The sequence below is a fragment of the Muntiacus reevesi genome, chromosome X, assembly GCF_963930625.1.
Source record: "Muntiacus reevesi chromosome X, mMunRee1.1, whole genome shotgun sequence".
NCBI classification, from domain to species: domain Eukaryota; kingdom Metazoa; phylum Chordata; class Mammalia; order Artiodactyla; family Cervidae; genus Muntiacus; species Muntiacus reevesi.
Window position 1 is genome coordinate 37,134,985 of NC_089271.1, and position 25,527 is coordinate 37,160,511.

General features: G+C 38.7%; 1 protein-coding gene across 3 annotated transcripts in view; it reads right to left on the bottom strand.

The window, feature by feature from the left end:
* RPGR (retinitis pigmentosa GTPase regulator) overlaps window positions 1-25,099 on the bottom strand; it is a 67,288-nt gene extending 42,189 nt beyond the window's left edge. For all 3 annotated transcript variants that reach the window (XM_065915218.1, XM_065915216.1, XM_065915219.1), the window contains exons 1-10: window positions 24,918-25,099; window positions 22,547-22,672; window positions 22,014-22,106; window positions 20,059-20,121; window positions 17,468-17,626; window positions 15,975-16,124; window positions 12,792-12,950; window positions 7,816-7,971; window positions 3,202-3,326; window positions 605-790 (exon numbers count right to left, since the gene is read on the bottom strand). In XM_065915218.1, the coding sequence (XP_065771290.1) occupies window positions 605-790; window positions 3,202-3,326; window positions 7,816-7,971; window positions 12,792-12,950; window positions 15,975-16,124; window positions 17,468-17,626; window positions 20,059-20,121; window positions 22,014-22,106; window positions 22,547-22,672; window positions 24,918-25,080 (1,380 nt within the window). In that variant the 5' untranslated portion in view covers window positions 25,081-25,099. The remainder of the gene's footprint in view (window positions 1-604; window positions 791-3,201; window positions 3,327-7,815; window positions 7,972-12,791; window positions 12,951-15,974; window positions 16,125-17,467; window positions 17,627-20,058; window positions 20,122-22,013; window positions 22,107-22,546; window positions 22,673-24,917) is intronic.
* Between the last annotated feature and the right edge of the window lie 428 nt (window positions 25,100-25,527).

The window sequence follows — 25,527 nt, forward strand, 5'->3', positions numbered from 1 at the left end:
TTTATTTAAAAAGGAATGTCTCCTTTAAAAATTACTTGGGATTTTACTTTTTAAAATATAACTGTCATTGTAATGATCATTTTTAAATTTTTTTTGGTGATGATTTGTTTTTATTATTATTACTTTTTTCTTTTCATTTATTTTTATTAGTTGGAGGCTAATTACTTTATATAATGATCATTTTAAAGCACAGAATGAGAATCCCTAAATTTAATTAAGAAAGAACATTCCTTCTCTCAACCCAAAGTCCTTATTTTTTGTTTTCAACCTTTCATTACTTATACTATATAACCTTTCACTGCTCATGAGGTATTAGCTTTAAAAGACAAAACCAAAATAGAAGTCAATTCACATACGGTTGAGACAACAATTTAGCAGTACCACTGTCTACAAAGGTTATCTATGATCATTTCAATTTTCTAATTTAACAGTTTAATTCTGAGTTTTCTTTAAAAGTTTGTAAACCATTAATTCTAATCATTCTATATAGTAAATTTATTTAAGAAGATCCTTCTTTGGTTTAAAAAGAAAATAAATTTGTTTTCTTCCAGTTTTCTTTGCAGCACTAGACAGTGTTATTATATAGAACAGGTCACAAACGTACCCTCTCTCTACGGCGCACACGTGCTGATAAAGATCTCTGCAGCATGTTTTCTAAAGGTGGATCACTGATAGGCACAAATATAGCCGAAGGTAAGTAAGAATTATTTATGTCATCTGGCTCAACGTCTTCTGCCATACCAAGTCGTGGAGTGGCAAAAACTAGCATGTGACATCCACCACAAGCAACCTGCAGCATGAATTCACCGATAAATTAATCGACATTGGCTTCAAACACAAATGGGTTTTTAACAGTTTTCAGCTACAAAACATTAACTTAGCAGTAGACCTCCTAGACTGAATGATTGAATCTCTCTATCTCCCTCTCTCCTTCCACACACACACACACACAAAACACATGAATTACAATATATGTTCTTTAAAAACTATTACGGAAAATTAGACCAAATCTAATACATCATTTTACTTTCAACTGAATATATAGTATAGAGAAAAAAACTATCTGGCACATTATATTTCTCTTCACAAGTTAGAAAATGCTATTTTAATCTGGGAGCAACACTAACAACTTGAAAAAAATCAGACAAGTTCTACTTAAATATAAGTGACCCATGGGTCATGTCATTGTACAGCAAAAACCATCACAATATTGTAAAGTAATTATCCTCCAATTAAAATAAATTAATTAATAAATTTAAAAAAGTAATAAGGGACCCAAGAATACATCAGTCTCTTGGGATAAACATGTCTTCAAGCCTTTCTCTTTACGTGAAGGTTTCTTAAGTTTAATGCTTAAAAGCCCCAAAAGCAAAATGCAAGCATGCACAATGGTGAAAGAATGAAAAACATAATCAACATCTTAAGGACTTTAAGAAATAAGTAATTTTCAATAAAATGCTTAAAAAAACATTATGTAGGGTTTACAATATAGACTTCTGGTATCTTCATAGAGTTCTACATTGCAACATAGAATAGCATACCCTGAACCTTTCCTTCATAATATTTCCAAAGTTAAAATGGATCTGTTTTATGTATAGCATTTTAAAAAAATTATCTTCCCCATAAGATTATACAGGGGCTTCCCTGGTGGCTAGATTGTAAAGAATCTGTCTGAAATGCGGGAGACCCGGATTCGATCTCTGGGTCAGGATGATCCCCTGGAGAAGGGAGTGGCAACCCACACCAGTATTCTTGCCTATAGAGTCCCATGGACAGAGGAGCCTGGGGGACTATAGTTCATGGGGTTGCAAAGAGTCGGACATAACTGAGCAACCAACACACACACACCCGCACACAAGATTATAAGCTCAGTGAGTAAGAATCTGGTCTCAGTATTCATCACTGCATGCTCTGTATTTCCCATCCTCAATCCAGTATCTTGTACCAAGCAGGTATTCATCAAATAGGTGTCAAATCAAGGAATGGGAAATGTTCTACAGTATAAGGCTCTGAGTCTCTGGGGAACAAATTCCAAGTGATATTGTTAGGGGAAGCACACTGACTGAAACTGTGCTCCCTGGCCAGGCACCACAGTAATCATTTGCATGAATTATTTTACGACAGGAGGTCCTGGTAAGGAACAGGGAACTAATAAGCTACCACCAACCAGAAGAGTTCAGAAAAGGTCAACAGGAGACACCACATGTCCGACCACCTCCCAGAATCCTTCTCTCTGGCATCCACCTTGGCTGAGCAAGGTGTGCACCACCAGGAAGGACTCTGAGTCAGAATGACTGGCTAACGACAACCCGGAAACTAACCCCATCACCATAAAACCTGAGACTGCGAGCCGCGTGGCAGAGCAGTTCTCCTGGGTTCCCTAACCCTGTTGCTCTCTGCCTGGGTGCCCTCTCCCAATAAAATCTCTTGCACATGTGTCTCCTCAGACAATTCATTTCAGAGTGTTAGACGAGAGCCCAGTTTTGGGCCCTGGAAGGGGTCCCCCTTCCTGCAACAATATTATCATCAGTGTGTGTGTGCATGTGTGTGTGCCTGTGGTGTGTGTGCACACAGTTGCTCAGTTGTGTCGACTCTTTGCAACCCCATGGACTGTAGCCTGCCAGGCTCCTCTGTCTGTGGGATTTTCTAGGCAAAAATACTGGAGTGGGTTGCCATTTCCTCTTTTAGGGGATATTCCTGACTCAGAGATCGAACTCAAATTTCTTGTATCTCCTGCACTGCAGGTGGATTCTTTACCACTGTGCCACCTGGGAAGCCCTTACTATCATCACAGACTAAACAAAATTTTCATCTATAGTTCTTAATTGGCAAGTGTTAGAAACAAAGAGATATGGTGCCTAATGCAGACAATACTGAAACACTTAATCCAAATAGCACTTAGCTAAATAAAAGTATTTTCAAAACTCATCATTTATTAGCAAGGATCTGAGGGTCTGAATGGTATCTAACCCTACAAACATTTACAGATGACTACTAAGAGTGAGAAGAAACACTAGGAAAAGGACAGATTTTCAGAGTGTTGTGATATCTGACATTTGGCCTTTAGGACACAAGTATATTCACTAGATAGAGTCATGATATTATTTCATCTAAATGTAAAAGGACTCATTTTCTATGAAATCCCAAAAGAATCAAATATAGGAATATGAACATGTAAACAGGGAAATGTGAAGCCCTTACCAAATGTACTATATACTTCAAAAAATCAGAACACAAAACAGGAACGAACTGATTGGTAAAATTCTCCATTCCGAGTCCCAGTTTTCCATGTCGACCGTCTCCAAAAGTATACAAAAGGCCTGATTCTAAAATGAAAAAAAGAGAGAATTATGAAAGTGTTACTTTGATGGATCTATTTGTAAACAGTAGATATATTAATTGACATTGCAATTTTCCCCTCATATTCTGCATTGAATTTACTCTGGTCCATTGATGTTTCCACACTCTCTATGGTTTCTGTTGTCCACACATAACATTAGGCAATAGATACCGCGAGAATAAATCACTAAGCCCTTGGTGGCTTGTGAAGTTGAGACCCAGTCCTGCGAGGTGTTGTATGGAGCAGCAGCAATCCAACATGAGCTCTCATGATAAATACCACCTTATCAAAGAGAAGGAGATTTTTGTATTCTGACCTTCTACATCCCAATTTATTTTCTTTTTTCCTCAGGTCATTGAGGGTTTGTCAACTCTGGCGCTACAGACATTTGAGGTTGGATAATTCCCAACTGTATGGGTTTGTCCTGTGCCTTGTGGAATGTTCAGCAATATCCGTGGCTTCTATCTATTAAATGCCCGCCTCTGCAACTATGACAATCAAAAATATCTCCGATATTGCCATGTGTCCCCTGGGGAGACCAAAACACCACTAGACTAGATCAATCCTCTCTCTTACTTCTGCTTCGGGGTTGTGGAAAGCTCCTGAAGGAAATGCCATAAACCAACCATGCTGCTTATTGGGGATACCAACATGGGGGGAGTCCCCTGTACAGCCGGGCCCAAAATAATGATGAGTAATTTTGTCACCTCGCCAGTTAATCTTTTTGTCTGCGGCCATAGCAGTTAGTCTGAACCTTCACTCCTCAAGCCTTTCCTGCATATTCTCCATCTCAAGTGAGGTCAGTGCCATGGAAGCAGAAATAAAGGAAATGGTGCCAGTACGGGTACAAAGGAGGGGCTCTCCCTCTAAGCCAGTGATTAGGAAAGGCTTTCAAACTGAAGCTGAAAGGATTAGGGTTTAGCTACAAGGAGGGAGCAAAGAATTTTTCAGGCAGAGGCCAGCAGTACATATCAAGCAGAGAAAGCATAACACAGTCAAGAAGCCGAGAGGCAACCAATGTGTCTGGAGCACAAAGGGGAGAGTGGTATGAGATGAGTCTGAAGAGGTAACAAGGAGCCACACTGCAGAGTATCTTATTAGCTCATATTAAGCATTTTTGAACTCTACATTAAGAACAAGTAAAAGTGAAAGTCGCTCACTCATGTCCAACTCTTTGTGACCCCATGGACTATACAGCCCATGAAATTCTCCAGGCCAGAATACTGGAGTGGGTAGCCTTTCCCTTTTCCAGGGGATCCTCCCAACCCAGGGATCGAACCCAGGTCTCCTGCATTGCAGGCGGATGCTTTACCGTCTGAGCCACCCAGGAAGCCCAAGAATACTGGAGTGGGTAGCTTATCCCTTCTCCAGGGGATCTTCCCAACCCAGGAATCAAACCGGGGTCTCTTGCATTGTAGGTGGATTCTAAGACAGATATTAAGAACACCAATAACCTAAATGAATGGTTTTAAGCTGGGAAATGACAAGTTCATATTTGGGAACTTGCACTTTAAGATGGCAAAGTAACAATATACTAAGAAAAACCAAGAGAATTTTCTGGAAAAATAACCATAATTCACTGAAGTGGCAAGTTCAAAACTTAATATATTAAAAACAAATAGATTCCCTATAAATAACCAATAAACTAGCATTTAGATTCTCAATTTAGATTGTTATAATTCTTACTACTAGGTATTTGTTTCCTTTCTTTATGTGTACTCTTTCTTTTTGTTGCTTTCCTCCTCCTTTTTTTGACCCTGATTTCCTTATTCACCAGGGCTTCCCTGGTGGCTCAGCTGGTAAAGAATCCGCCCGCCATGCGGGAGACCTGGGTTCGATCCCTGGGTTGGGAAGATTCCCTGGAGAAGGGAATGGCTACCCACTCCACTATTCTTGCCTGGAGAATGCCAAGGACTTTGTAGTCCATGAGGTTGCGAAGAGTCGGACACAACTGAGTGACTTTCACTTCCCTTATTCAAAATGTTAAGGTTTTTTTTAAACTTGAGTATCTTTAGCCAGAAAAAATAAGCTCTGATCAAGCTGTCCAATCACACTTCCAACCTCAGAGAGCTTTTAAAAACATGAACCACTGGCTATAATGGGGAACTGGCAAGAACTTCCTGATAACTCACTACATACCTCTCATTAGTCTTGAACAACAACAAAAAAATTCATAACATCTACTCCTGCGGAGGATTCACAACCAAACAGTCAAACAAAATTAATAATTCAATTATGTGTGCTATAATTTCTTTCATCAGAAGGAAAGGTATTACAAAATTTTAACCAAATAACCTAATTGCATATTAAAGGATCTATAAAAAGTGTATATTTACTATTATGGTGACCCAAGGATGAAAGAGCAGATAAAACCAAGGAGGGTCTTGTAATGCAGGAATGGAAAAACCAGACCCTTATCGTCCTTCCCTCCTCCATGTTGTAACTATTAATGGAACAGTATAACCTGTCTCCCCTCCTACCCCATTCAGTTCAGTTCAGTCACTCAGTCATGTCCAACTCTTTGCGACTTCAAGGACTGCAGCACGCCAGGCCTCCCTGTCCATCACCAACTCCCGGAGTTTACTCAAACTCACGTCCACTGAGTCGGTGATGCTATCCAACCATCTCATCCTCTGTCATCCCCTTCTCCTCCCACCTTCAATTTCCCCCAGCATAAGGGTCTTTTAAGTCAGTTCTTTGCATCAGGTGGCCAAAGTGATGGAGTTTCAGCTTCAACATCAGTCCTTCCAATGAATATTCAGGACTGATTTCCTTTAGGATGGATTGGTTGGATCTCCTTGCAGTCCAAGGGACTCTCAAGAGTCTTCTCCAACACCATAGTTCAAAAGTATCAATTCTTCGGTGCTCAGCTTTCTTTATAGTCCAACTCTCACATCCATACACCTCCCCCACCCAGTATACTGGGTGAATGCCTCATCCAATCAGCAAATGACCCACAAGACCCCTATCCCACTCCTTGTACCCTGGGTATAAAAGTGTACTGAGGACCCCTATTCAACATCGGTTCTTCCTTGAGCTGGCCCACTGTTCGTAACAGTGTCTCCCACTCTAATAAACTTTATTTTCGTCTCATTCTGTCTCATGTCTCACGACAACTATCAGTGGCAATTTAGAGTTGATGGAAAATGGCAGTAAGGACAGAGAAACTGAGCTTAAGGGCCCAGCAATAAGGCATACATATCAACAACTTTTCTGGGACTATGAATAATTCTTTACATTCTATATAGTTCAATTTCATGCTACATTAACAAGGACTTTAGTGTAGTAACAAGGATGTACATTAACAAGGACTTTAATGTAATGGGCTTCCTTTGTGGTTCAGATGGTAAAGAATCTGCCTGCAATACAAAGACCCAGGTTTGATCCCTGGGTTGGGAAGATCCCCAGGAGAAGGAAATGGCAATCCACTCCAGTATTCTTGCCTAGAGAATTCCATAGACAGAGGAGCCTGGTGGGCTACAGTCCATGGGGTCACAAAGAGTCGGACACCACTTAGTGACTATACTTTTAACAAGGACACTGATACTGGAAAACGGGCAACCAGTGCTCCCTGAAAGGTTCTTTGGGGAAGAAGGGCCAGTATATGATAGTACCTTGCATTTGCTGATCCCTACTTCCCCCAACCAGATACCATTAGATGAGCTCCACCGTAGCAGAAACTTTTGTAGAGAAGGAGGAAAACACAGAAATACCAGTATCTGGATTATTTCAAAATATTATATGAGTTACAACTTTTTAATGCTTTGCTTTTTCAATAGAACTGTGAGCTACAAATAAAAAAATTACAGAACCTTTTGTTCCAAAGCAAGTAAAATTGGGCAGTGTATTAATTATCTATGGGTGAGTCAGTCATTTTAGGGAAGCACCTTTACTGAGTCCTACACTGGCAGCACCTAGTTTCTGAGGTTGAGAAGTAGGCCCAAAGCAGCATCTTCCCAGATAAAAGGAGAAACTACAGAGCAGGAGAGCGAGCACTGCTAGCGCTGTGGAGAAAGCAGGAAAGTTACTCCTGAAAACACCTCCTAGTGGCAGAAGCATTCTAAGAATTTACTCAGTCTGAATGGTACTGTCAGATTGAACACGGAGAATGTTTTAAAATAAGTTCCTTCTTAGGAGATTTTTCCTCTTGATGTGAGCAGAGTTTAAAGCCTTCAAATCAATAGTTTCAAAAAGACTCCAGCTTTCTGCCAAAGTATAATATTATGGTCTCACCTCTGAGAGCACTGACGTATTTTGAGGCTCTAAATCTTCGGATCATTTACACTGATTTTAAATTGAACTAAAATATGAAAAAGCAGTTTACAACTTTATACATTGGCATATTAAACAAGGAATTACATTTTCTCACTTATTAATTCCTGTTATAGTTAGATACATTCATTCTATATAGTATTTATTTTGTAATAAAATATACCCAGTTCCATTAAGTATATTAACAGAAATTTGATCCGTACCTGTTATCAAAGCTGTGTGATTTTCTCCACAACAAACATGACTTATTTTCTTATCCTTAACACTCTCAATGACTCTGGGTTCTGAAGTTTCAAAAATGAAAGTGCCAAGACCCAGTTGACCAAACTGTCCCAGCCCAAAGGTATACACGGCTTTCTCTGAAAGGGGAGAGGCAAATACAAGAAAAGGATTTCAGAGATACAGATACTGTCATCATTATATCTGGAAAACTGGTGATATATCCTCTTCTATAAAGTACGTTAAGGGTCTCTCAAAGAAACACTCATGTAAGAATACCTAACACTTAACTATACATTCGATAAAGGAAGAGAAAAATGACAAGGTACACAGTTGTAACAATTATGTCATGGGCCTAATTCCATCTCTTACATATAATGATAGAAGGAACTGCTAAATACACAAAAGTCAGTGAAACCAAAAAAGTCCCTATAATTACCACTCAGTCAAAAAGCATCAATTGTCATTAAGCTAATTCCTTTCGCTGACTTAAATAAACGAATAATGTTTCCCACAGAAAAAGTCCTTACTTTTAACAGTAGTTTAATGGAATAACCTATTTTAGAAAATAATCTCAGAGGAAAATCTGCATGAGAATTAAAACTTGCAGCAGATATGCTACATTTATTCACAAGTAAAGCTCATTTAGGGCTTCCCTGGTAGCTCAGCCGGGTAAAGAATCCACCCGCAATGCAGGAGACCCCAGTTTGATTCCTGGGTTGGGAAGATCCCCTGGAAAAGGGACAGGCTCCCCACTCCAGTGTTCTTGGGCTTCCCGGGTGGCTCAGATGGTAAAGCAGCCACCTGCAATGCGGGAGACCTGGGTTCAATCTCTGGGTTGGGAGGATCCCCTGGAGGAGGGCATCACCACCCACTCTAGTATTCTTGCCTTGGAGAATCCCCATGGACAGAGGAGCCTGGTGGGGCCCATGGGGTTGCAAAGACTAGGACATGACTGAGCTACTAAGCACAGCACAGCACAAAACTCATTTATTATGAAGTGCAATAATAATCAGAGGAGGGGAAAAGCCTTTCCTCTATATTATTTAAATTTTTAAAAAATTTTATTGAAGTATAGTTGATTTACAATGTTGTGCTAATTACTGCTAGACAGCAGAGTGACTCAGTTATACATATATTCTTTTCATCTTCTTTTCCACTATGGTTTATCATAGGATACTGAATATAAAATATGACCTTGCTGTTTATCCATCCTATGTGATATTAGTAGTTTTGAAGTGGTTCCAAATGAACTCCAATAATTTAGTAAGTATTAGCTCCTATAGTCTTGAGAAATGGAAAAGCCCAAGAACAGGATAAACAAGTGGCGATGTGCTTCCGGGCCCCTGCCTCAGGAAGCACAGTGTCGACTGCACTGGTGTGCTTCTCCGCAGTGCAACACATTGCCTCTCCTGCTGCAGTTATAGAAGCGAGAGCTTCAGATTCAGATAGAAGCCCAAACCTTCATTACTACTAGCTGTGGCAAGGAGACAAGCTACTTAAATTCCCTAATGCTACAAACTCTATCTAAAAGACCTGCTGCGAGGATTAAACGAGAAAACATACAGGAAGGTTTAAGAACACAATGGGACAGTCAGTAGTAAAAGAACAATTTTCTAAAAAGTAATTATCTAATCAACTCACCTTATTGGGACAACACAGGATACTGATGAACACATAACTATTGTCATATAGTTTTACATTTTTCTTTCTAATGTTTACTTCATGAATAAGACACAAAGATATTATTGCTTAAAGACAACACAGTGTCAAGGATACGAAGCCACACTGAGGCAATGGCAAATAGACCTTTATTTTAGTGTAAAAAACTATCTCTAGTAAAACTAATAATCACATAGCATATCTCCAATTCTGAATGTTCAGCTTAATAGGAGGATGTTGGGTAAGTGAAAAAACTGTCTATCTCAAGCTGGCCAACAATTACTCCTAGTTTCTTGGGCTGTGAAATTAGGCCGTTCAGGCAGACTGAATCAAGTTACAAAAGTTTTGTCCTTATTCTGTTCCCTTGTGTGCTTGAATGATTAGCAATGACAATGGCTTTTATTATTTTTAAATGACTGAAGACTCTTACCTAAGGACATTATATACAAAAATCAATATAATTTTTAGTCATCCCACCTTTGTAACATTTTTAACAATGTGATTCAATGTTAATAAATAATACCGTCTTAGGAAAACAGATTTGATTAGTTGGCTTCAGATAAATATTACTCTAATTTCACAGAATACATTTCATTTCACAACTAGATACTTGTGTAGCCCTGTAGAGATCTTAAGTTTGTCTAAACATAATCTGGAGAAGTTAAGTTCTTATTTTCTTTGGGGGTCCAGACTTCATTGTGAATCCAATCTAATAACCAAGCCTTTATTGTCTTCTGATAACTGCTGTGGATGACATACAAAATGACATGGATCACTCGGTCTCACTTAGTCTGTCCCAGTTCCAGTCTGATACTTTCTCAACAGCAATCCATCGTTTCCCTGACTACTGCTACAACCAGTAGCTATATTGTGTAATCTATCGTAGTTATATAAAAATATCAAGTTTTAAATAAATGTATCAACAATGAACTAATTATCTTTAAAGTATTTTATTGACTTTAAGATCAATAAAGTCTGATCTAAATAGACTTTAAGATCAGAATTACAGACACAAGAAAAAAACAAACCTGGGGAGGGCCTCCAGAGAATCATCTAATCCAAGCCCTTTCCTTTAGTTAAGAGAACCATTTAGAACAGATGATTAGCTATTCTTGGCTTTATGATCTTGCAAAGTATCTGATAACTCTTAGGTATTTAACTTAGTACTTACTCAAACTGATGATCATACACTCTTTAGGTTCATTTCTTTATCAATTAGGACTAAATATTTAATATTTCTATCCATACTACTTCAGAACACAGGTTTCTCACCAGGACTGGCTCATAATAAAGCCTTCAAAGGGCCATGAATAAATTTAGAAAAATAGGCAAAGTAGTGAAGCTTTCATACAGATAAGTTTATACAATTTAAGGGGGTGTCTTTTATTATAAAATTAAGAGCTTTAAAATTTTTGTTTTGAAAATGACTCTTATTTTATGATATAATGTTAAAAACAGATTTCATTTTTCTTGCAATGTCCATATTTAGCCAAATGCAAACTGGAAGTTGGTAATCTTCTGTAGGTCCTCATATTTTCTTACAAAATAAAAAACTTAAAATATAAAAACTTTAATGATCTGTGAGATTCAAAAGTCTCCAAAAATCTGGAGAAAACAATCAGTTTCTGGCAACATGGTTTTTAACTTCAAAACAAAGCTCACAGAAAGCTAAATGTCTATTATACTATAAGAAACTATCACACTTATGTGCATATATGTGCATTTAAAATTTTAAGTATAATTAAAATATTACCTTGAAAATATTTTATAATATATGGTTTAATGACACATCATTAAATAGTCAACACTGCATCCTTCAGAATAACCTTCAATCACCTAGTAAATTAATTCTTTCTATAATCTTGGTATAAACCAGAGAAAATACATGAGCAAGAATAAATTGCATTTCTGCCTACAGAATAAATTTTCAGATAATTTATAAAGATTAAAGTTTAATTCCTAGAATAAATCTTTCAGAAATTATATAAAAATTCACTTTATCAGCAGAAGTTTAAAAAAAAAATCTCAAACTTCAGAATTATTTCCAAATTTAGAGTGGAGGACCTGGAAAAAAAAATATTTCTCACTTTGAAAATATTCCATCTGGAAATTGCAATTCTGGGAAACCACAGCTTTATAAGCATGACCAGGACTAGAATAGGAAGTCAAGGAAAAGTGATGTAAGAGAGGAAAATCTAAAGATAATATACTGCTTAATCACCTTGCAACATTCAAGCAATATCTAAGAATTGGATGTTATTTAAAAATTTGTCTAGAACACTTCTAGCTTTGGGTTACTGAAGATTAAGTGGTGACTTCAAAAACTGTTTCTTTTTACTAAAAAGTATCATAATTATTCACTACCTAACTGTATTACCTCTATACTACTCATTTAAAATAAATCTAATGCTGAACAAATCTGGGAGCATCAATGTAAGCATATTAATAGGTAGTTTATTTTAATTATATTGACTAGCATCCTAAGAAGTCACATATCATACCAAAAACAAAATTCAGAAGCCAAAAGGGACATTATCATTAAGGTTCTAACTCTGTATTCTTATCTGTCATTTAAAATCTTAACCCCCTTTAATGAATTACTGTAACAGACATAAAAATCACAAAGAAATCAAGTTAGGTATTGTGAATATCAAAGAAAAGAATTACCAATGACAAGTAGAAAAGAATATTAACAAGGAGCTTCAAAATATACTTCAAAATACTTCAAAATAAGGTATTTCAGAAAAATTAATGTCAATTTTAAATATGGAATACATATACATGAGGAAAACAAAGTGTTCTTGAAAATAAGCTTAAAAAGTTATTTGCTTCCATTAAAGGTGTTAAGGTCATGAAAATGTCAATTATGTAAGCAAAAATGATTCAACAAGATTCATTTTTTTTCTACTTAGCAATATCTTCCATAGGCCAGAAATGTTTACTAACTATAGGAACAAAAAGTAGAGATCTTAATGGAAAAAGATGCAAAGTCAACTTACATGAAGTATCTGAAACATACAAACTCACTGAGGCAGAGACTTGAATGGTGGTTGCCAGGGACTAGGGTGGTGGAGAAGGGAGCTGCTAATAAATGGATTTCAGCTATGCCAAGGTGAAAGTTCTACAGACCTGTCATACCAGATTGTGCCTATAGATAACATTACTGTATTATACAGTTAAAATTCTGTTAAGATGGTGGATCAGATGTTAAGTGTTCTTACCACATAAAAATAAGCGGATGTTAAAAAAGGTTTTCATTAGGCACCACAGAAAGCAGGGAATGGAGCTGCACCCATACCTGTAAGAACAACTGTGTGCCCTCCACCACAAGCAACTTGGATCACCTTCTCAGAAATTCCAGGCACCAGCTGGGGCACTTTGTGATTGACCAGGAGCTTTCTGGGAAGACCTAACTTCCCACTCTCCGGTTCTCCAAAGGTGTACAGTTTTCCCTCAGCTATTGAAGAAAAAAAAGAGGGATCAATGATGACAGAGACATGAACAAAATACTGGTCTTTTTGGTACATGTTCTTACGTTTGATAAAAAATTTAGAAAATATAAACTTCATAAATCTGATCTTTCTTGAGATACTTTTACCGAATAGTAAGGAATAAAGGTAGATTTTCCCTTCCTCTTGATTATTCTAATCCATAAATCTTCATGAAGAATTCATGACTATCACTACCAGTAACAACTAGAAAATTATTTTATCTGTTTCACAATACATAGACAAGATGATCTTACTTCTTCCACTTATTTTTTTTTATTTATTTTTATTAGTTGGAGGCTATTTACTTTACAATATTGTAGTGGTTTTTGTCATACATTGACATGAATCAGCCATGGATTTACATGTGTTCCCCATCCCGATCCCCCCTCCCGCACTTACTTTTAATAAAGAAAAATGTCTAGACATTAAACCCCCAAATGGACATGGATTTTGTCTTGCTCACTATGATATTTGCAGAACCTAGCAGTGTGTCTAGTCCATTAAATATAATACTTATTGCATAAATAATTGTTTTTCATGAAACTTTCTGTAGAAAACTCACTTATGTGTGAAGCAAATATGGTGAGTGAGCCTAAAGATGGCAGGTTTTACGCAGATGGTACTTTTTCCAGACAGACACTCCTACTAAGGAACTCATGTCATTTAATTGCTGCCTTGTCCATACCAATACTATTGATTTGCTTCTGTTATCACACTTAGCACACTATACTATGAGCTTCATGAACTCAGGAACTATTTTGTTCAGTTCTATGAACTGAAGTGAGTCCTATAGAGCAGTAATTTAAAAACTGTGGTAAACACATAATCTAATCATAAGCTTCTACATCACTCATGCAGAAGAGGTAACACAGCATGTCTTGTTGTATTACTCGCACGTCTCCAAGAGAACCACACCACGACTGACTGCTGACTAACCCCGGGAATGCGGCCCTTGAGAATTTTCTTTAAGCTGGTGATAGGTGATTCTGTTACACATACCTGGAAAAATGAACTATGCCTGCTTAGCCAGAAGCTAAGAAAGGGTTGGTTTACACAAACATCAACACTGATGATGTACACCTGGTTTCACTGTTGAAGGGCCTGAGTTGCAGGTACTATGACGAGTTGCTAGCAGGATGTGCCTACATGACCAGCCACCCACAAAAAATCCTCAGACCCTGAGAAAAGAACAGGGCTTCCCTGGGCAGAGACATCACACACACATCCCTGTAGTTCAATGCCAAAGAGAAAACACATCTCGTGTGGCCCTGGAAGAGGAAGGACTGGGAAGTGCATATGAGACCTCTCTGAAGGATACATCTCTCTCCTTTGTTGTAATAAATCTTTGCTATGAGTATAATGAGCTGTCGAAGACAGAGCCCTTCTAGCAAATCAGAACCTAGGGAAGTTGTGTGACATCTAACACACAAGGTAGGTGTCACTTAAAACTTGGTCAAATACTGCAAACACAGCCAAGCTCATTTTCTAGATTGATTTGCACAAAAGTGAAGTTTTCTGTACCACAATTTTTTCTGAAGTACTCAGCACGAAAGTGCTCAGTAAGTCAGCATGCCTCCCCCTTTCCCCATGCTTCTTGCTTCTCATATGAAAGGAATTTCTAAGTCTAGACAAGTCTCTTTCTACTACTGTCTGTAAATTCCTGCTGCTCCCCACACCTGCAGTGGATGAATTGCATGGTATGTGAACTATACATCAATATATCTATTTCTTTTAAAGGCATAAAACAGAAAATAAAACAAAAAAGTTCAATGTAATGCCTATCAGTTAAAACGATTAATTGCACTTGTTTCTCTAATGGTTAAAGCAGTACTAAATAAAAATTGATATTGGCAATTTTATTAAGGCCTAAATATAAGACAATGCTTTATTTGTTTTTTATGTGGTTTTTTTTTTCTATTTTTTGTTTTGTAAACAAAGTGAGCACAGACTAGACCAACCCCAGGAACCCTAAAGTTGGAAATAAGTTGGTATGTGGTATTGGCCCAAGGAAAACAATTTGTCATTCATTCACTTACCTCCTTGTTCAACAAGGTTTATTGACTGTTAGTTTCTTCAAGACACAAACTGACACAATAGTGAACAAAACTAGCCAACTCAGAGTTTGCCTTTTCTTAGGGCAAACTACTACCAAGTCATTGGTAAACCTGGGGGGCACTAAGATGGGACAATAAGCATTTTCTAAACCTGAATCTGAGGTGCACAGAATAAGAAATAAATATATAACTATTTAAGTGACATCTATACTGAGAGTTATAACTACTCTAAGTATAAATACTTAGAAAGATATCTAAGAGGGTCCATAAAACTGTTTTCCTAGGGGTTTTTATTGTTAGAAAAACCATCAATAGGATGGAAAACCAAGATCATACTTTTGCTGTTACTACTAGAGTAGATGGAGGTTGTAATAGAGTCTAGCATTTAAAATATTTTAATTAAGGAAAAGAAGGCTGCCAATGAGGTCAGGAAAAGGAGAAACTGGGGATCCTGAGAAAAGTCCCACTGAAGGAAAGCATATCCCATATTCCTTTTCCATCAAATCTTCAACCCTATTCCTACAATGAAAATCTATGACTTATGTGCTGAAATGATAAAAGCAAATTATCAGGACAAGATCAGAATACGTCAAAGTACAGAACCAAGCAGATCCAGAGAAAAGAGGCTCATGGGTCTTGTTTTTAATGGCAAAGAAATTTGAGAACCAACATTTAGAAGGGTTTTTTATATATGAAATTTGTTTTCCTAATAGATCTAATTAATTCATTAAAATCAGTTAACATGTCAGATAGTTTGAAATTATAAACACTCATTATTAAAATGAAGAAACACTGTGACCAGAACAGACCAAAATTATTTCGTCAGGAGTACCATGACGATAGTTCTATAGAAATGTAGAATGTTATGTTTATTATTAATTTAGTAATAACTTAGACATGGGAGATAACATAAGAAATTCAACTGTTCTGTCTTACTTGTTACAAAAGCTGAATGGTAATATCCGCAAGAGATCCAGGAGATAGGTTTTCCAATGGTCACTTGATGTGGGACACATATATTTGTTATATTTTGTAAACCAATTTGCCCTTCGGAATTGTCACCCCACATGAAAAGCTCGCCATCCTCTATAGACAAAACATGAAGAGGAAAAAAACATTTTAAGCGGTAGCAGGGATAGCAAGTTATTATATTCTCAGCAGAACATTTATTTTTTAATTTAGAAAAATGATGCATCTTGAAAGAAAAGTACTAAAGACATTTATACCAGGGAACTACTTAATAGTACTATTTCTATTATGAAATGTTTCTATAATGATAAAGGATAGAGAATAACCTAAAGTATATCACCTTAGTCACATCCATATTTCTACCTCAATAGCAAAGATAGCATGTCCTTTTCTATAATAACCTTTCCTTATTCTAAAGTCTCTTAACAGAAGATGGTTCCCTCCTTTCAAGCAGTCTACCTGTAACTGAACTGAATGCCGGCATGAGTCACACCGCACATCTCCCAGACAAGCCCCAGGCCAAAAGGACTGGGACTACTTTGCTCTGAGAACACTGTGGGAATGACGCTTTAGAGGAAGAAAAAAATTAAATTTATTTTGCTAACCTTTTCTTTTACAGTTGAAAATACATAATCTAACTTCAGAGACTAGGAGATACATTAGCATACCTAACATCTCAAAACCAGGCTAACTTTTGTGCTTTCTGATAAAGGTTGTGTTGTCAGGGGGAAAAAAAAAAACTAAGAGAAATATTCTGGAAAAGAATGATCCAGACTTATTTACCTGTATCTTTTAATTAAAAGTTTTTAAATCTGAAGTGTTTCATGATAAAGCAAATAAAAGGAAATATGAAAATAAGAACCAAAAGGAGGAGGTCTAAATGCTAACTGTGTGGGTGAGAGAACTGAAGGGATGGAACTGCAGATCCGACTCTGGCTTTCCTGCCACCCAGAGCGACAGCGCACCTCACACACCTCTCTGGACTGAAATAGAGAAGTACACGGCAGCTTCTTCAGTGAGACATGTTAATCCCGGCTCCAAATTTTAAAGAAATTTCTCATATGGGCTTTTGATAGGCAGAGCAGAGCGATGCAATGACCATTACAAACTATATTTTAGTAACATATATCCCACAGATTTCTGGGATATTTCTGACAGCAACTTCACTAAAGTTGAAGTATAACTTTCAAAACATGCAACGAAGGTACTATTTAAGAATATCTAAAGAAACAGATGGGTAGTACAGCTTAGAAGTTACTTAACAATTACCTTCTGTATGTATGTAAGCATAAAGTTGTAATATTTGTCATGATTTTCAGTTCTATTTTAAATGTCTTCTGAAAACACACGGTCAATGAAAGAAAACAAAACAGGACTGCTATCTTCAGTTTACTGATTTTGTATATCCTGGTCTGAAAAAAAGGGCTGTGTCCCAGTTTGAAATGGAAAAAGAGTCTTACCAGTCAGTGCAGCTGAAGTGTTAGACCCAGCAGACAGTTGTTTAATCTTATGCTGGGATGTAAAGAAACTAATTAGATGGAAGGCACTTCTTTCGTCAGTATCACCAAGTCCAAGCTGCCCTTCATTATTTCCTCCAGTGGCATACACTTTGCCTCCTCCTGCACATGGAAAAGAAAACATCAGTATACCATAGTCGTCATCTTTAGGAGACAGTCCAGTGTATACTAGATAGTCTCACTATAACCAGTGAAGAAAGTTGAAAGCTGGCATTATCCTACAATTTGGTGAACAGCTTCCTTTTGGTGTCAAAAATACAGCAAAACAAGCAAGGCTCTACATTTCTGTGAGATTTTATAAATTATTCTAGGATATAAGTAGCAATCGAAATTCAGAACTATTAATTCAGAGCAAAAAAGAGGAAAGTAATTTCCAAATCAAACCATTTTAAAAGAGATGTGGATCATTAATTTTAACTTCCATACCCATTAAGGCTAAGATATAATAGGTAACAAATAAGTATTCAATAAAATGAGGCAAATACAAGAAGAATCTAATTAGAAGTGTGGAAACTCTATGTTGCATAATTATTTTAATTTTCTATATTTAATTTTCTGCCTTCCTAAACAGGAAGGCAGTCCAGCACTGTGTCTAGGCAAGAGCACACAGAACCAGACTTTCTGGGTGCAAATTCTGGCTTGCCACTTATCAGCTGTGTAACTTTGGGCAAGCTATCGTTAACGTCTCAGTGTCTCATTTTCCTCATCTGTAAAATAAGATAATGATAGTGTCTACTTCATAGAGGTGTTATGAAGACTAAATGAATTAACATTTATGAAATTCTTAGAATAGAATTTGGGACACTATAAGCACTGCATAAATGCTAGTAATTTTCTTAATCACATAGTGTATCATTCCTAGATAATAAACACTGCCAGTAAGCTCTAAAGTAATGAAATGTAAAGATATACATATTAAAATGACTTGTATCTGTCATAAAAATGCACATGACAGTAAAGCCTCACTAAATTATAGGGGAAACTGAGCACAAAACCATTCTATATCAGTAAAAATTTTAAATTAGATACTATTTTAGAAAGAAATGACACCTAATTGAGGAAACAAGACTAGCTTTCAAAGGGAAGAGGTTCGAAGGCCACAGGAAATTGAATGACACAATTTAAAACATATGGAGCATATCAGAGTTGGTGGAATGCTGAAGCAGTTCAGAGAATGACACAAAGAAAAAGTTGAATAGTCAGAAAAAGCTCTATGGAAGAAGGAAGACTTACACTGGATCTTAAAAAGACAAAAATCTGAATAAGAGAAAGAGAAAAGACACTTTAGCAAAGGGAAAGTATTGAGTGAGGGCAGAGAGGTGAGGTGGGGGCTGAAGCAGTGAGAGCAGCCTGAAGACAGAAGCAGCTGTGTGTGTGGGATGGAGGTGGGAAAGACTGCTGGGTGGTCAGGGCCTGGATATCTAATTACTCCAGCAGGATTTATTGGAAACTACCTTTCCTCACGGAATTGCCTTGGCACCTTTGTCAAATATTACTTGGGCATAAACATGTGGCTTTATATCCGGACTCTACTCTGTTAATCTTTGTCTATCTACTTACTAAGAGCACACTGTCTTGATCATTGTAGCTTTGTGTGTGTGTTAGTCACTCAGTCGTGCCTGACTCTCTGAGACCCCATGGACTGTAGCCCATCAGGCTCCACTGTCCATGGAATTCTCCAGGCAAGAATACTGGAGTGGGCTGCCATGCCCTTCTCCAGGGGATCTTCCCAACCCAGGGACTGAACCCAGGTCTCCCACACTGCAGGCAGATTCCTTACCCTCTGAGCCACCAGGGAAGCCCCACTGTAGCTTTACAGTAGGTCTTAAAACCAGATAGTCCTCCATTCTGATCTTTTCAAAACTGTTTTGGCTATTCTAGGTCCTTGGCTTTTCCATATAAACTTTAGAATAACCTTGTGAATTTCTACACACACACACTCATACACACACACGGCCTGTTTGGATTTTGATTGGAACTGTGCTAACTCACATCAAAAGCCTTTTAGGAAGGGCTTCCACTCACCCTCTGAAAAGAAGAAGGAAGAGCAAGATCAGGAGCATGCAGCCCCTGAAGGTGTGCACACACATAAGGAGATGCTGTACCTTGACATCATCCAAGAAAGCTTTTTCTTCATCCACTTAACATTTATCTGCATATTTTCATAGGCAAACAAGTGTACTATCCATTTCCATTTTTTAAAAATCCTAATCTTACTGTTACCAAGGTACCATTTCTATTAATTTTACAAAGTCACAAATGTTACTGGAGTGAGACCTCGGTCCTCAGACTGGACAGGAAGTCATACAGATTGAATGAAGTGAAGTGAAAGTTGCTCAGTTGCGTCCAACCCTTTGTGACCCCATGGACTATACAGCCCATGGAATTCTCCAGACCAGAATACTGGAGTGGGTAGCCCTTTCCTTCTCCAGGGGATCTTCCCAACCCAGGCATCGAACCCAGGTCTCCTGCATTGCAGTCAAGATTCTTTACCAGCTGAGTCACCAGGGAAGCCCAGAGATTGAATACTACACCTGTCAAAATCAGGGTGTGGTTCCTTCCGCAAGCAACAAATTTCACTTTTTCCGGTTTTAAAGCTAAAAATATAAAAATATGACAAGTAAGACATTTTATGATTACATGGAAATGATAAATAATCCAGGTCAAATGATGACCAAGTTGTAGAACAGATTTAAACCCAAGCCTGTCTGACTTCTAAGTTGATTTTCATAACTAATAAATCAAAAGTTTTTGGAGATAGTTGTGCATCATAACAACCAATGGCGTTCTGAAAAAAAAAAATACAGATAGCTTAGCCTGACCCCTGGAGAATCTGAGTTAGTAGGTCTGAGGTAAGACTTAGGCATCTATATATTATTTAAAACTCCACAAGTAATTAGCATGTGCTGAGATCCACCGCATTGTTATGATGCCTCTTCTCCAACCTGATCTATTCCCTAATCTGGCATTACCATCATCAAGTTTACTTTCTACCTCACACAACAAAACACTAAGTTAACATTCATAGGCATTTGTTATTGTTGTTTAGTCATACAACTACGGTAAAGTTCTTCATTCATTCATTTACATATCAAAAACATTTACAGAACATCTCCTAAGTGCTCAGCATAGGGGCTGCAAATATCACTAAGACAGAGTCCCTGGCTCAAAGATCTCATAGTCTAGACAGTCTTGTTAGCTTGTCTATTAGATATATTGGACTTCCCTAGTGGCTCAGATGGTAAAAAAATCTGCCTGCAATGCAGGAGACCCAGGTTCAATCCCTGGTCGGGAAGATCCCCTGAAGAAGGAAATGGCAACTCACTCCAGTAATCTTGCCTGGAGAATGCCATGGACAGAAGAGCCTGGTGGGCTACAGTCCATGGGGTCTCAAAGAGTCAGACACAACTGAGCAACTAACATGTTCACTTTCATTAGATTTTGAACAGTAAGCATAGTGGGCACTGTAAATAAACCCAAGGGTTTAGTAGCCTGTGCTCAATAAATACTTTTTGACTTAGTGGAATACTTTAAATGTTCCACAACAATATCTACAAATAGCATGTGTGAGTATGTGTGTGTACGTCACCCAGTCGTGTCCGACTCTTTGCAACCCCACAGAACCCGCCAGGCTCTTCTGTCCATGGAATTCTCCAGGCAGGAATACTGGAATGGGTTGTCATTCCCTTCTCCAGGGGATCTTCCTGACCCAGGGATTGAACCTGGGTCTCCTGCATTACAGGCTGATTCTTTACTGTCTAAGCTACCACGGAAGCATGGATATGATAAATTACACTGAAATTCTGAGCTCAAATTAAAAATCTGGCTACAAAGATAAAGAATCCTGCTCCCGTCAAGGAGTCTCTATCACCAATCAAGTATAGCTGACGTTCATGGGTTAAACCAGACAGAAGCTTTTGCACATAATGGCAAGAAAGCTTTGTAAAGGTATTATATTTTCTGGGATAATCCTGATTTGAAATATTTTGTCCTGTTGTTCTTGTAAGAACACTAGTACTAATCAACTCCTAAGTCTGATGTTTTCTTCAGCACATCTCCTAACTACATACAGCAGGGTAAAGTGTGTTTTATAAAAACCTGCAACTACATAGAACCATGATGTTCACAACTCGTAACAAGTGACACAGAGCTCAAAATCCTATCATATTGTTTGTTCTCTGTATATACAATAAGAGTAATATTTAAGTAGGTTTACAAAACAGGCAAAAAAAAAAAAACAATGTTCAAGTACACAGTACTAAAGAATCGTTATTCCCTTTGTGGTCTCTGGGTTTAAAATCAGTGCAATTTTTAAATCCTAACATATAAAAGTAGTTCTGAATATCACATGAAAAATAAAGTTAAATGCCAATAATATTCAAGTAAATTTCAGTGAACAAAGAACTAAAGGCTTTATTGTTTATACTAAAGAATTACACAATCAATAGAAAAGTACTTTTAAAGTGATAAAGAAGAAAAGACCCCAAACCTTTGATACACGTTGGCTTGTTAACAGTTGCTTTTGATCCTAATCCTAACTGTCCCCAGTTGTTACTGCCAAACATGAAAAGCTTATTATTTCCTGGTGGGAAAGAAACAGAAATAATAAACTGAAGCATTTTCAACATAATGTGAGATGAAGTCATTATAAAACAACAAAAAAGCTGTACTTAAACAATATTATCAGTTTTACAGGTTACCTTGCCCATCTACCTATGGCTATATTCTGTTAGTTGTGAAGAGTTTCTAAGATTATACAGTAACAGTTTTTTGATGTTGTGAATATATTCAAATATATTTATTCTAAGAAAGCAATATGCAAAGAAAATCACGTGTCCATATACTAAGGGAACTTAAAAGTCTTCCCTGATAAATCAATTTGTCAAGAATTCTCTGGCAAAGTAAAAAAACAAAAAACAAAAATTCACTTTCTGTATATCTTCAACATGTTTCAAACAACATATTTACAATACTTAGGATTCTCTAAGTATTACTATCTTCATTCAAGATTTTAACACTAACCTGTAATAATAGCAGTATGTTCATCTCCACATGAAAGAGATATAGGTATATCGTTCTTAAACCAAAATTTGCTGGGAATATTTTCAGCAAATCTAGTTTTTCCAAATGTAAACACAGCACCCGAATCTGCAAATAAATGAGACAAATATATGAGAGTTTTGATTTCACAAGTTTATGTTGCCCATTAACTAAAATACTTTTCCAGTACTTTATCTGCTCCACACGGCCTACACCCTCCTTCTTCCAACTTAACTCAATTTTACTCCCCAGACTTCATTCTAGTTTTATTTATAAGATCTAATAAATCAAGTAAATATTATCTGTTTACTGGTGTAAAGTAAGACATATACTGTCACAATGACTAAGAGTCCTGCTGCTACAAGGTGGACCATCTACTCCTTGGAAATAAGCTGATACCCTCAATCCCCCACTCACAATGGTGAACGTCGAATAGTCTAGCCTCTGACTGAAGGCTTTTCTCCACACACAGAAATAGGACAGCACTGAGTTTCATCAGTAACATTGTGAGGATGCAGGATGTTGAGATTTGGACATTCTTAAATGAAGTCATTAAATACTACCTGATAAGAGGAGTATTCACAAACTGGTTTACTCCAGTACTATTTTGGAGAGAGACCAAAAACTTCTATGAGATCCCAAAGGTATTAATATCTAAATACACACACATTATCTAAACACACACACACACACACACACACACACACACACACACACACACACACACACACACACACACGAGACCAGATTCAGCTTTTGAGGAAACCAAAAACTTCTATGAGATCCCAAAGGTATTAATATCTAAATACACACACATTATCTAAACACACACACACACACACACACACACACACACACACACACACACACACACACACACACACACACACACACACACACACACACACACACACACACACACACACACACACGAGACCAGATTCAGCTTTTGAGGAAACCTCAAGGAGGATGACTACACACAAAGAAACTAAACAGGTATCAGAAAGAAAGTCATAACAAACCTAAGTATTAATAATAAATACTAATGCTCAAGAGACTTGCCACTGTGAAAAAACCTTTTGAGAACAACTGTGAGGTGTGCAAGTTTAAACCGATAATGATTTAGGAGGCTAGGTTCTAGAACAGGCTCTGACTTTTTAATAAAAGGAATAATTACAACTGTTTTGTCCTGCTCTGGCTCCCCAAGAAGCCTTCCCCGGTTACCCTCCCCCCAAGCCAGGGGGCCAGTGGCTCTGTGCTGGCATCTTCTGTCGATTGATACTGCCATTTTGTTTAGTTTCTTGTATGTCTCACTACCTTGTGAACTCGAGGTAGGAATTGAATCACGTTTGAACCCAAGAGCCTGGCACAAACGCAACGATTCTGCTCTAGTGTTTTTTTTCAAACTGTTGCTCGTGACCCATACAAGTGAAAGTCGCTCAGTGGTGTCCAGTTTGCCGACCCTATGGACTATACAGTCCATGGAATTCTCCAAGCCAGAACACTGGAGTGGGTAGCCTTTCCCTTCTCCAGGGGATCTTCCCAACCCAAGAATCGAACCCAGGTCTCCTGCATTGGGGGCGGATTCTTTACCAGCTGAGCCACAAGAGAGGCCCAAGAATACTAGAGTGGGTAGCCTAGGCTTTCGCCAGATCTTCCTGACCCCAGGAATCGAACCGGAGTCTCCTAAATTGCGGGCGGACTCTTTACCAACCGAGTTATAAGGAGTGGGTCAGCAAATCAACTTAGTGGGTCATAATGACCATTTTTAAAAAGTAAAGTATTACAGGAAAGATCTGAGCACATCCCAAGTGGCTAAAATAAGTATTGCTTCATGAAACGTCTATTTCTGCTACACAGAATGTACGTGGTACTCGGTCACAATGCCAAAGGTTATTCCTGAAGCTCAGGGGTAAAGTCTCCTAAAACCCACTCGCTAATGGCTCCCTCCTTTCTCCAATTTGTTTCCCCATCCTTTTACCGCACGTCCCCCGGTTAGCCAGTCTTTACTGCGTTCTACACAACCGGGTTCTGAGAATCTCAAAGGAAGTACTTTGGGAAGATCATAGGGAGGTGAAAACTGCCCTTGCCTTTGAGAAACTATCTAAAACTTACTTTAAAAGAATTAGAAAAAGAAAGACCGGCACCCCTTTCCCCCATAGTCTCCCTCCTCTCCCTCCTTTCTTTCCCCTCTCAGTCTACCGCAGGGGCGCGGCCAGACTCCGACCGTAGTCGGGTGGCCGCGGCCCAGGCCTGTCCCCCGACGGGGCCGGCCCAGAGGCGGGGCCTGGCCGTCCGCCCGCCCGCTGACCCTCCCTCCCGGCCCGCCGCCACCGCCGCGGGCGCCACTCACCGGGCACCATCTCATCGGGTTCCCCCATGATAATGGCGCTATGGAAAGCCTGCTCCTCGGCCAGAAAGTCGGCGGGGTCGACTCGGCTGGGCCTAAGGCAGTGCCTCAGCTCCCAAGCGGGCGCCGGGAGCCCCTTGGGCCCCCATAGCGACACTCCGCGCATCCGCGACGCCAGCGTTCCCGGAAATCAACAAACGGCCGCTAGGGGCAACGGGGGCGGAGCGTTATGGCGCGAGGCACCGTGGGCGCTGGGGGGAGGGGAGTGGAGGGCGGGCAGCCAGCGCGGCGCAGGCGCAGGCGCAGCCGCAGCGGACGGTTAAGGTAGAGGCCGCGCGCCCTCCGGTGGCCGGAGCGGAAGTGTGGGCGCGCCGCGCGGTAATCCCGGCCCGCGTCTGGATGATGACCAACGTCACAAAGCTACGTGACCCCGTCTCAAGCTACGTCACCCCGTCTCAAGCTACGTGACACAGGCAAATGTCAACACACAGCTGTGTTAATACTAGTACCTGTGACCATATATAACTAAATGAGATAGGCGCTCTGCCCAACATCCTAAATCATATTTGTATCCCCATCGTCTAACCCCAAACCTGGTATATACTAGATGCTC